The sequence below is a fragment of the Hemitrygon akajei genome, chromosome 5, assembly GCF_048418815.1.
Source record: "Hemitrygon akajei chromosome 5, sHemAka1.3, whole genome shotgun sequence".
NCBI classification, from domain to species: Eukaryota; Metazoa; Chordata; class Chondrichthyes; order Myliobatiformes; family Dasyatidae; genus Hemitrygon; species Hemitrygon akajei.
In genome coordinates this window covers 174345681-174358913 of record NC_133128.1, presented here as the reverse complement: position 1 = coordinate 174358913, position 13233 = coordinate 174345681, and the positions used below count along the sequence as shown (strand labels likewise).

The 13233-nt window shown below is 40.5% G+C and overlaps 1 protein-coding gene across 2 annotated transcripts in view; it reads right to left on the bottom strand.

Moving 5' to 3' along the window:
* myo3b (myosin IIIB) overlaps positions 1–13233 on the bottom strand; it is a 464201-nt gene that overhangs the window by 309935 nt on the left and 141033 nt on the right. For both annotated transcript variants that reach the window (XM_073047270.1, XM_073047271.1), the window contains 3 exons: positions 11469–11571; positions 9278–9394; positions 6857–6961 (listed from right to left, as the gene is read on the bottom strand). In XM_073047270.1, the coding sequence (XP_072903371.1) occupies positions 6857–6961; positions 9278–9394; positions 11469–11571 (325 nt within the window). The remainder of the gene's footprint in view (positions 1–6856; positions 6962–9277; positions 9395–11468; positions 11572–13233) is intronic.

The window sequence follows — 13233 nt, the reverse complement described above, 5'->3', positions numbered from 1 at the left end:
CAAAAGCATTCAGAAAGCAAAATCTTTGTTGTCCAGTGTAATCAGAATCTTTACAACACCACAGGCTCTTGAACACAAGTTCATGCTATCTTTCCTCAAAGCAATCTACTCCATTTCATTCCCTGTTTTATCCCAGTATTTCTCAATTGTCTAGCCTAGTTCCACTTTAAATCATTGACAGTTCTACTTTCATCACCCTCATCAGCAGTAATTTCCAGGTTATTACCACTGTGTAAAATAGTTAATAAGTGGTAGCAAGCAAAACATTGTAAAAATTTTAATAAGATGGATAAGAAGTAAAAAAAAAAGGCATGTAGTAGAGCAAAAATGAATGTGAAGTTAGAGCATTGGGAAGCTTTTAAAAAACAAGAGAAGGCAACTAAAAAAGAAATAGAAGGGAAATGATGAAACGTGAAGGTAAGCCAGCAAATAATATCAAAAAGATACCAATTTCTTTCAGATATGTAAAGAGTAAAAGAGAGCTGAGATTAGATATTAGACCACTGGAAAATGGTGCTTGAGAGGTTGTAATGGGGGTGGGGGGGCAAGGAAATGGTGGATGAACTGAATAAGTATTTTACATCAGTCTTCACTGTAGAAAACACCAGCAGTATGCTAGGTTCAATAGTGTCAGGGTGAAGAAGTGAGTGTAGTTGCTTTATGAAGGATAAGGTACTTGGAAAGCTTAAAGGTCTTAAGGTGGGTAAGTCACCTGGACCAGATTGCACCCCAAGGCTCTGACAGAGGTAGCTGAAGAGATTGTAGAAGCATCTGCATACATTAAGATGCTCTTTATCAATTACACCTCAGCATTTAATGCCATCATCCCCTCAAAACTGAATAATAAACTCCAAGACTTGGGCCTCAATACCCACCTGGATTTCCTCACTTGCAGGCCACAGTCACCCTGGATTAGCAAAAACATCTCCTACACAATCTCCATCAACACAGGTACACCACAGGGCTGTGTGCTTAGCCCCCTGCTCTACTTGCTTTACACCTATGACTGTGTAGCTAAGTACACTCCCAATACCAAATACAAGTTTGCTGATGACACCACGGTTGTGGGCCTTGTTACAGGTGGTGATGAATCTGCATACAGCAAGAGTGATTGAATTTCTGGCTGAGTGGTGTCATAACAACAACCTCTCATTCATTGTCAACAAGCCCAAGAAACTGATCGTAGACTTCGGCAGAGGGAAACCAGAGGCCCATGAGCCAAACCTCATTGGAGGATCAGAGGTGGAGAGGGTCAGTAACTTTATATTCCTGGGTGTCACTATCTCAGAGGACCTGTCCTGGACCTATCATATAAATATTATTGCGAAGGAAGTACAACAGCGCGTTTACTTCCTCAGGAGTCTGCAGAAATTTAACACGTCATCAAAAGCCTTGTCAAGCTTCTATAGGTGTGTGGTGGAAAATGTGCAGACTGACTGCATTACTCCCTGGCATGGGAACACGAATGCCTTTGAGGTAGTGAAGTTAGGCCAGTAAATCACAGGTAAAACCCTCCCAACCATTGAGCACATCTAAATGAAACACTGCCCATCATCAAGAACCCGGCCCATCGAGACCATGCTCTTTTCTCGCCGCTGCCATCAGATACAAGGCACAAGTGGCTCAAGACTCGCACCACCAGGTTGAAAAACAGTTACTACCCTTCAACCATCAGGCTCTTGAACAAAAGAGGACAACTACACTCATCTATTGAGATGTTCCCACAACCAATGATCTCACTTTGAGGACTCTTCATCTTGTTATTCCAAGTTCTTAATATTATTATTATTTATTTATATTTGCATTTGCACAGTTTGTTTTCTTCTATGCTTTACTTGCTCTTTCATTGATCCTGTTTACAGTTACTGAGTACGGCTGCAGGAAAAAGAATCTCAGGGTTGTATGGGGTGACATCCATGTACTCTGATATTAAATTTTCTTTGGACTTTCCAAGAATCACTAGATTCCTGCATGGTTCTGGAGGACTGGAAAATTGCAAATGTCACTCCATGCGTCAAGAAAGGAGGGAGGCAGAAGATAGGAAATTAAAAGCCAGTTAGCCTGACCTTAGTGTTGGAGTTGATTAAGCAGGATGAGGTCTCAGGGTACTTGGAGGCACATGATAAAATAGGGCGTAGTCAGTATGGTTTCCTCAAGGGAAAATCTTGCCTGACAAATCTGTTGAAATTCTTTGAGGAAGTAACAAGCAGGAGAATCGGTGGATGTTGTGTACTTGGATTTTCAGAAGGCGTTTGAAAAGGTGCAACACATGAAGCTGATTAACAAGATAAGAGCCCCATAGTATTGCAGGAAGACTCCAGCATGGGTAGAGCATTGGCTGATTGGCAGGAGGCAAAGAGTGGGAATAAAGGAAGCCTTTTCTGGTTCACTTTCAGTGACTAGTGGTGTTTTGCGGGGACTTTTTACATAATATGTGAATGCTTTCGATGATGCCATTGATGTCTTTGTGGCCAAGTTTGCAGACAATATGAAGATAGGTGGAGGGTTAGATAGTGTTGAGGAAGCAGTGAGTATGCAGAAGGTCTTGACAGATTAGGAAAATGGGCAAAGAAGTGGCAGATGGAATATAGTGCTGGGTAGTGTATAGTCATGCACTTTGGAAAAAGGTTATAAAGCACAGACAATCCTCTAAATGGAGAGATGATTCAAATATCCAAGGTACAAAGAGACTTGGAATTCTGCCTGCATGATTCTCTAAAGGTTAATTTGCTGGTTGAGTTTGTGGTGAGGAAGGCAAATGCAATTCTAGCATTCATTTTGAGAGGACCAGAATATAAAATAAGGATGCAATGCTGAGGCTTAATAAGGCACTGGTGAGGCCTCACTTGGAGTATCATGAGCAGTTTTGGGCCCATTATCTAAAAATGGATGCAGTCAGCAGGATGACCTGCAACACAAAAGGCGTACAAAATCGCAAGGCGTGAATACAGGACTGAAAGGGTTATATTTGAATGCACACAATTTACGGAATAAAGTAAATGAACTTGCAGGACAGTTGCAGATTGGCAAGTATGATGTTGTAGGCATCATGAATCGTGGCTGAAAGAAGATTATAGCTGGGAGCTTAATATCCAAGGATACACGTTGTATCGAGAGGATAGGCAGGAAGGCAGAGGGAAAGACGTTGCTCTGTTGGTAAAAATGAAATCACATAATTAGAAAGATGTGACATAAGGTCGGAAGGTGTTGAATCATTGTGGATAGAGCTAAGGAACTGCACAGTAAAAAAACCCTGATGGGCATAGTATACAGATCTCCAAACAGTAGTAAGCATGTGGACTACTAATTAACATGGGAAATAGAAAATGCATGCCCAAAGGGCAATGCTATAATAGTATGGGGGACTTCAATATGAATGTAGTTGGAAAAATCAGGTTGATTCTGGATTACGGAAGTGGTGATTGCTAGAGTACCTAAGAGATGGCTTTTTAGAGAGGCTCATGGTTGAGCCCACAAGAGGATCGGCTATTCTAGATTGGGTGTTGTGCAATGAACCAGAATTGATTAGAGACCTTCAGGAAAATGAACCCTTAGGGGCAAGTGATCATAATATGATCAAATCCACCCTGAAATCTGAGGAGAAACTAAAGTCACACATATCAGTATTGCAGTAGAGTAAAGGGGATTACAGAGGCATGAGAGAGGAGTTGGCTAGAATTGATTGGAAAAGAACACTGGCAGGGATGATGGCAGAGCAGCAATGGATAGAATTTCTGGAAGCAATTTGAAAGGCTCAGGATATATACATCCCAAAGAGGAAGAAGTATTCTAAAGGAAAGATGACATAATCATGGCTAACAAAACCAACATAAAAGCCAAAGAGAGGACATACAATAGAGCAAAAATTAGTGTGAAGTTAGAGGATTGGGAAGCTTTTAAAAATCAACAGAAGTCAACTAAAAAAGTCAAGGTAAAGATGAATATGAAAGTTAGCTAGCCAATAATATTAAAGGGGACACTAAAAGTTTCTTCAGATACATAAAGTGTAAAAGAGAGGCAAGAGTAGATATTGGACCACTGGAAAACAACGCTGGAGAGGTAGTAATGGGGGACCAGGAAATGGCAAATGAGCTGAACAAGTATTTTGCAACAGTGCTCACTGTGGAAGACATTAGCATTATGGTGGAAGTTCCAGGTGTCGGGGGCATGAAGTGTGTGAAGTTACAATAACTAGAAAGAAGGTTCTTGGGAAACTGAAATGTCAGAAGGTAGATAAGTCACCTGGACCAGATGGTGTACACCCAAAAGTTCTGAAAGAGGCAGCTGAAGGAGGCAATGGAGGCATTGGTAATGATCTTTCAAAAATCACTAAATTCTGGAATGATTCTGGAAGACTGAAAAATTAAAAATGTCTTCAAGAAGGGAGAGAGGCAGGTGAAAGGAAACTATAGGCCAGTTAGTCCGACCTCAGTGGTTGGGACGATGTTGGAATCAATGATTAAAGATAAGGTCTCAGGGTACCTGGAGGCACATGATAAAATAGTCCATAGTATTTTTTTTATATTTAAGGCAGAGGTTAATAGATTCTTGAATGATCAGGGCATGAAGGGATATGGGCAGAAGGCAGGAAATTGGCTGAGAGGAAAATTGGATCAGCCATGATGAAATGGCAGAGCAACTCGATGGGCCAATTGGCCTAATTCTGCTCCTAAATCTTATAGTCTTATGGAAAACTTCTATAGATGTACTGTGGAGAGCATTCTGACAGGCCGCTTCATTGTCTGTCATGGGTGGCTACTGCACAGGACCAAAAGAAGCTGTAGAAAGTTGTAAAATTAATCAGATCCATCTTGGTTATTAGCCTCCATAATATCGAAGACATCTTCAAGGAGTGATGCCTTAGAAAGGTGACAGTCATTATTAAGTAACCTCATCATCCAGGACGTGCCCACTTCTCATTGTTACCATCAAGGAGGAGGTACAAAAGCCTGAAGGCACACAGTCAATGATTGAGGAATGGGGCCTTCCCCTCTGCCATATGATTTTGAAATAGACATTGAACCCATGAACACCACCTCACTTTTTTATATATATATTAATTCTGTTTTACACCATTTTTTGACTATTTCATAAACACACATGCACTTAGCGTAATTGATTTTCTTTTTTTTTCTTTCTATATTATTATGTATTGCATTGAACTGCTGCTGCTAAATTAACAAATTTACGACATATGCCGGTGATAATAAACCTGATTCTGATTACTGAAGAATGTAATTGATGGGGCACTTGTGCATCGAAATGATATTTGCCACTTATCAGCCTGAGTCTCATTGTTGATCTTGTCTTGATGTGTACAGCAAAAATAGTTTTATTATATACTGATTTTTGAAAGGAGTTCAATGTTTCCCATAACTCTACTGCCAAAATAATAAAGGTGTGAAATTTAATTCAGTGTTCTATCCTCTCCAGCTTGTCTTTTGTCTGGCAGGGAGAAAGATACTTATGAAGATTTTGAACCTGGCATTTTGCTGCATTCTATCTTGGATCAACAAATGATGCAGCTGAGGGGCAGGAACACAGCTGCAAACCATTCAAATTGACATTTCAAATTGTATCTTGGGTGTTTCATCACTGAACTAACATAACAAAGCAAATTAATTGATTTCCCATGGCTTAATATAGTGATAGTCGAAGCAAATGTGAACTTTTCAATTCAAACAGACTTAAAGATTGGGTGAAAAATGGAAACAGTGGGGGTGGGGTGGGGTGGGGTGGGGGTGGCTATTGAAAAGAATGTTATTGGTAAGGAGGAGATGGAAGAAAGGAAGAAAGAAAACAGGGAGCAGAAAGTTTCAAAGAGAAAGCCTCAGCTCAGTGGGAAACAAGAAAGAAATATAGGGCTGTCAGTCAACTAATATAAATATTATGGTTTGCACAGTTAGAGATTGAAAATTCAATTGAGGGCAGGCATGCCTGCAAATTATAAAGGTGGTATAGGGGTATATGGGGTGTCCAGGAAGGGATAGCATTTCTGGTGAAGGGGTCCATTCCAGGGCAGTTCACTCACCTTTGGTCCCCGCTGGACACTCAGCTCCCACCTGTGGCTCCAAGTTGGTGTCTGCATGTGACAGTAGCCGAACACTGGAGCACCACTTTGAGAGGCAAGCTAATCCAGGTGAGGGCAGCCAGCGGCCTCATACCCTGGTGAGATAAGGACATGCCTGTCCTTCCTTCCGTGCAAGGCCAGCTCAAACGGACTGGGCAGATGAGAGCTACAGTGAGATCCAATGAGCAGGAAGGTAGTTCTTCATGGACAGCAAAGGCATGACAAGGCACAGACAATGACATGGTCATCCACTGAAATCAAGGAAGAATGGATCTGGACTTCTGAGGCTGAGCGAGGGGAACAGCTGCAGTGCAGGGGCTTTTCCAATTTAAAAACAAGTTTCCTGTCATTGTCGGACATGACGGACAACCACCGCACAGTTAAAGGAGCACATGAATGTCATTCAGAGTCAATAGGATGGTTGATGAAAATGGATGGACCACCAGTAGTAGGCTGGAGTTAAAACGGTTGTTTTAGTTGTAAATGAGATCAAAATCTTATTCATCAGTAATGGAAGGTAAGATTGAGGTAAGGAAGGAGGGTCTGTTTAGTATTAACATTAACAATTTCTTCAGTTGCAAAAGAACATGGGCAACACTGTGATCAACCAACTAGGGTGCACAAATACTATAAAAAATTATTTTTCTCCCCCTTTTTTATAATTGTAAAACATACCTTCTGTTTTACTTGCAGTATATGTTAAGTATTTGAACAATGTAGTTACCTCATATAGAAAGAATTAAAAGATTTCACTGATGTTGATGTTTTAATTGGCCTTATTCTTACCTGGTCTTTGTTAAACGTCACCATTCCTTGGTAAGCAGCATCTGCAGTGGCAAAGATATGTGGTGGATTTGAACAACGCCTGACTCCGTGATAAACCTTTGAAAACTGTAATTAAATGCAAGACTGTTTAATGACATTTCCTGTACACAAGTATAAGGAGAGCGAAATCCCTAACTAGGAACTTTGCAACACTAAGAACTGAAAGCTAGCACCATGATTGGGAACCAGAGTAGCTGCTACATTCCTACATGTAGAGAATGTATTAAAACAAATCAAGAAAGTAATTCCAGATAAGTTACGTGTCTTCTTTAAGCAGTCATTAGAACCAAGGATAAATTGCTTCCACACTGGTTTAGTAGGTTTTGTGACAGCTACTGTGGAAATCACTGATCTGTCTTTAGATGTTGCTTCTTATCAATATTGGTGTTCAGAAATATCACACTAAGAATAGACTACTAGAAAGTAAATACAAACTGAAATACTGTGAAATTTCCTCCACTTAAACAACAGTAAAAGCTCTACAACATCTTTAGTTGAGGTCAACTTATTAATTGTCTTCTTCCTGTGCCTTTTCTGCTTTGTATGGTTTATTCACACACAAACTTGATGAATCACTGATTGTTAGCTGGTTGAGCACCATTTGTGTATCTGAAAATTACAAATGGTTACTCCACTCTTTAAGGAAGGAGGTTGCAAATGTTATTCTACTCTTTAAAAAAGGAGGAAGGCAGCAGTAAGGAAATTATAGACCAGTTAGCCTGACCTTAGTCGCTGGGAGGAGGTTAGAGTCAATTGTTAAGGATGAGGTGATGGAGTACTTGGTGACGCAGGACAAAATAGTACCAGGTCATCAGCATGGTTTCCTTCAGAGAAAATCCTGCCTGATGCATTTGTTGGAATTCTCTGAGGAGATTACAAGTAGGATAGATAAAGAGGATGTTGTATATCTGGACTTTCAGAAAGCCTTTGACAAGATGCCCCACATGAGGCTGCTTACCAAGTTAAGAACCCATGATATTAAAGGAAAGTTACTAACATAGTTAGAGTATCGACTGATTGGTAGGAGGCAGCGAGTGGGAATAAAAGGATCCTATTCTGATTGGCTGCCAGTGACAAGTGGAGTTCCACAGAGGTTGGTGTTGGGACCACTTCTTTTTATGTTGTATTTAAATGATGGGATAGATGGCTTTGTTGCCAAGTTTACAGATGATACGAAGATTGCTGGAAGGGCAGTTAGTGTTGAGGACACAGGTAGGATGCAGAAGGACTTAGGCTGATTAGGAGAATGGGCAACTGAAATACAATGCTGGAAAATGCATGATCATGTCTAGTAGAAATAAATGTGCGGACTATTTTCTAAATGTGGTGAAAATCCAGGAATCTGAGACGCAGAGGGACTTGGGAGTCCTTGTGCATAACATCCTGAAGGTTAACTTGCAGGTCAAGTTGGTTGATTTGAGGAAGGCAAATGCCATGTTAGCATTCATTTCAAGAGGTCTAGAATACAAGAGCAAGGATATGACGCTAAGGCTTTATAAGGCACTGGTGAGGCCTTACTTTCAGTATTGTCAACAGTTTTGGGCACTTCATCTTAGACAAGATGTGTTGGCTTTGGAGAGGGTCCAGAGGAGGTTCACAAGGCTGATTCCAGGAATGAAAAGGTTATCATACAAGGAACGTTTGAAGGCTCTGGGTTTGTACTCGCTGGAATTCAGAAGGATGGGGGGGGGGTGGAAATCTCATTGAATGTTGAAAAGCCTAGACAGAGTAGATGTGGAAAGGATGTTTCCCATGGTGGGGGAGTCTAGGACAAGAGGGCACAGCCTCAGGATAGAAGGACGCCCTTTCAAAACAGAGATGCAGAGAAATTTATTTAGCCAAAGGGTGGTGAATTTGTGGAATTTGTTGCCACATGCAGCTATGGAGGCTAGTTTATTGGGTGTATTAAAGGCAGAGATTGATAAGTTCTTGACTGGATATGGCATCAAAGGTTATGGGCAGAAGGCCGTGAACTGGGGTTAAGGAGGAGATAGAAAAAAGGATCAGCTATGATTGAATGGCGGAGTAGACGCGATGGTCTAATTCTGTTCCTATGTCTTGTGGTCTATGGTCTAAAATCACTTGAAAGGTCCCACGAATGCCACAAATCCAGATTACATATCCTCTTCTCCACGCATCTCTTGTGAAGAGATAATTTCGTATTTTTTTTTTGTAAAGGTTCCATTGGCATAAAGAGATAGAGGAATTCTACAGCAAAATTCCATCTTATTACAGATTCAATTCCGTCAAAAAATGGTATCACAAGAAAAAGCACACCTACCAACTAACCAATTAACACCCAATGCTGTCCCCCCACCCCCCATGACTCCTTCTCCCTAATGATGCTCAAATCTTTGCAATATACGAGAACTTAGATCATACCTCTGGAGTGTATATAGATAGATCCTGGAAAGGGTTCAAAGCAATTAAGATGTCTCCAACATAGGTGTATATCTGTAACTCTGAATACCTTTTCTGTAGGCAATTGATGATGGTTTCCTTGGAAAATCAATAAATGTAAAGTTTTAGGTTTTCAAATAGCTGCATTGTAACAATGCTGCTCACTAGTTGCAATGAATAAAAAGAAAAAAGAACATTCTAAAAAAAGTCATTATCACTCAAAAGCATAATATAATCCTTCCAGGGTTTATGATAAGAGGTTCAAAACAAAAACAGAAAATCAAACAGCTGCACCTATTTTACATTTTCATAGAAAAGTTTTTATGTCAGTCATGCCCAGGTACAGACCTCAGTTTTTTTTATTGAATCTGCCAATCTGCCATTTTAAGGAGAATCAGTCATTATCTTATTGGTAGTTTCTTTGCCAAAATTAGGAGACACTACAGTTAAAGAGTATTGACAAAGAAACTAAAAAAAGGAATCAGAAGACATATATGATAACAATTGTAAAACCACACAGTGAATGCTAAAGTGGAAAGCAATAGAAAACTAAATGGCAAATGTACGAGGGGGGAAAAAATAATAGGAATCTTCATGCAACCTAACTTCTCCAGGCTACAGATTTTAAATTCATGCAGGCATTACAGAATCCGCAAGGACAATTCTTTATTTTTAATTAATAAGCAGTAAACAGCACAAAATTTGGCATTCAATTTTTTTATAAAATGACAATATAAATATAAAAAATAAGAACCTCCAACAGATCAGTTGATGTATCATTACGTGTTAACTCCTAACAATTATTGATGGATATTTCTCTTTTGGAAGATGAATTTCCCCTATTCTCATTCTTTCAACTCAACATTGTGCCAAAATGCAGCAGGAGCACACATTAAATTTGGAATGTCACTATCTTACAATGATCTTGTTAATATCTTGGGTTGATAACCTTGCACCAAACTTTAATCTTCATTGCTTTGAAATGTTGAAGTGTTGACTGAACTCTCTTCCTCAGTGTGCAGTGAAAGACTTTTTGAATGTTTAGAGCTGAGATAGATTCATAGATATTTGATAAGAAAAGGGGCATAAGATCATCAGGGGTAGATGGGAATGTATGGTTGTGGTCACATCAAATCAGCTTTGATCTATACTGATCTTCTGCTCCTATTTCATATCTTCAGTTTCAATATTCCTTTTAGAACAGAAAGGCACGGAGGTCTGCTGGAATAATCTACACTTGCCTGGATGCATACACTTTCAACAACATTCAAGAAACTTGACAAAGCAGACAAGTTGATTAGAACCACATCTACCACCCTAGACATACGTTCCCACTGCCACTGGTACACAATATCTGTAGTTAACATCACCTACAAAATGCACTGCAGTGACTCTCCTGAACTGTTCAGATAGCAATTCCCAAACCCACATCTAGACCACCAAGAGGAGCAACACTGCCAATGCAAAGGAGCATTATCAGCTATAGATTCCCCTTCAGATCACACATTATCCTGTTGCTGCTGGGTCTAAGTCCTAGAACTTCCTACCCAGCAGAATTGTAAAGTACATTCACTGGAAAGATCGCAGGGATTCAAGGCAGCAATTACCAATACGTTTTCAAGGACAATTGGAAGTGACCAATGAAATCTGGCCTTGTAATGTATACTCAGATCCCAAAAACTAAATTTAAGAAAAGGGCTTTGGAGTTCCTTCAAATATCAGAAACATCCAACATGATCTCACAGGTTTAACAGCCAGCTAGATAAGTTGGTGTCAGCTTTCCGCTATTAGTTCTTACAGCTTTGTCTTGTGCTGTGACTTATAACTGCAAGGCCCTTCTGTAGAAAATTCAGGCAGCATTTCACCATTGAGCTTGGAATCTATAAGTTCCAGTCAGGCATCCACATGGATTGAAAGGGGAAAGTGCTATATTTCAGATGCATCCCATTATGCAAAGGCCCATCTTGTGCAGGCATGCAAATGCTGTGCAGGCTGTGGGTAGGGGCAACCTAGATCAATAGTTCCCACCCCAATCCCCAAAGCAAGTCTTTACTCTTTTCTTATATTTGTTCATCAGAATAAAACAGTACCACTGAGATGTTACAGAAGTGTTCATTTACAATGATAGATAATGTTTACCTTAGACAAAGAAGCATTTTTTAAAAAACCATACCTCATCAAGGAATTCAAGGGTTACTAAGTCATCAGACATGTTCTGACCACTGCTCTCTGAGGCCCTCATGTGATGATTTCTTCTGTTACAGGTGTGCTCTTGCCTGTTTAAAACAAATGACATGGAATAGGCATGAACAGAATGATTGGATAAATAATTACACAGCTTGGATTAAACTAATTATGGAATTTTATAATACCGTTTCTTTGGCTTCCTACTTAATACTAGAAAGCGAAGGTTCTGTCTGTCATTATTACAAATGCATGCATTCAGATTAAATGTCTTCATTTTTTTTACATTTTCCCCTATTCTGATTCTAGTTGGACAACATGCTAATATTTGCATCTTTGTTCCTTCATGTTACACTCTGGTTATTATAACTCATTTTGATAACCTGCACCATCAGCTTATCCTTTTTGTGTTTAATTTTATAAATTTGCTCTCTGCAGTCTTCATCGTGCATGCTTTGATTGTGCATGGCTGAGTAGGAGCCCTGGCGACTTGAGCATAAGATTCAACATCTATTGCAAAACAAAAAGTCTGTCACACATTCCTTGACTCCAAAGGTCTTTTAAATCTCATCTAAATAGTGAGCACTGCAGCTGGCCAAGCAGATAAAGCTGTTAAATTCAGTGGTCTCACTGGCATCCTAAATGAATACATAATTATCCCATTATTGGCCAAGTTGAACAGGAGTGTTCCTCCAAGCCTCACAAGACCTTCTGCTCAGGTTAATCTTTTCCCTTCCCACATGTCCATTAGAATAATAGGTGGCCTTGCAGTTAGTGGGACGATATTACAGCTGGGAGAGTCGGAGTTTGGGGTTCAATCCCAGCATCCTCTGCAAGGAGTAGGCACATCCTCCGTGGAATGTGTGGGTTTCCTCCCCGTGCCCCGGTTTCCTCCCACAAAGACACACGAGGTAGTAGGTTAATCAGTCATTGTAAATTGTACCAAGATTAGGCCAGGATTAAATTGGAGGGTGCTGAAAGGCCTATTTTCTGCTGTATCTCTAAATAAAAATAAAATAAATAAAGAATAAAGTAAATCTCACTCCACAGCTGAATATTACTCTAAACTCCAGCCTGTGCCCCACACCATCCAACTTCCAACGGCTGCTGGCTAATTTACTGTCACTTTCCACTGCCTGCACCTTCACCAGCACACACAAGCAGTGTAGATGAAAAAACATTAAGTAGTGTTACAAACAGAAGAAAATCTGCAGATGCTGGAAATCCAAGCAACACACACAAGATGCAGGAAGAACTCAGCAGGCCAGGCATCATCTGTGGAAAGGAGTTAACAGTCGACGTTTCGGGCCGAGACTCTTCATCAGGACTGGAAAGGAAGGGAAGGAGTCAGAATAAGAAGGGAGGGGAAGGGAAGGAAGTAGTACAAGGTGGCAGGTGATTGGTGAAACTGGGAGGGGAGAGGGGTGAAGCAAAGAGCTGGGAACTTGATTGGTGAAAGAGATAAAGGGCTGGAGAAATAGCGGGGGGGTTCTGATAGGAGAGGATTGAAGACGATGGAATAAAGGGAAGGGAAGGAGAACCAGAGGGAGGTGATGGGTAGGTAAGGTGAGAGAGGGAAACAGGAATGGGGAATTGTGAAGGAGAGGAGTGGGGGGCAATTACCGCAAGTTCAAGAAATTGATATTCATGCCATCAGGTTGGAGGCTACCCAGATGGAATATAAGGTATTGCTTGTCCAACCTAAGCGTGGCCTCATCGTGGCAGTAGAGGAGGCCATGGACTAGCATGTTGGA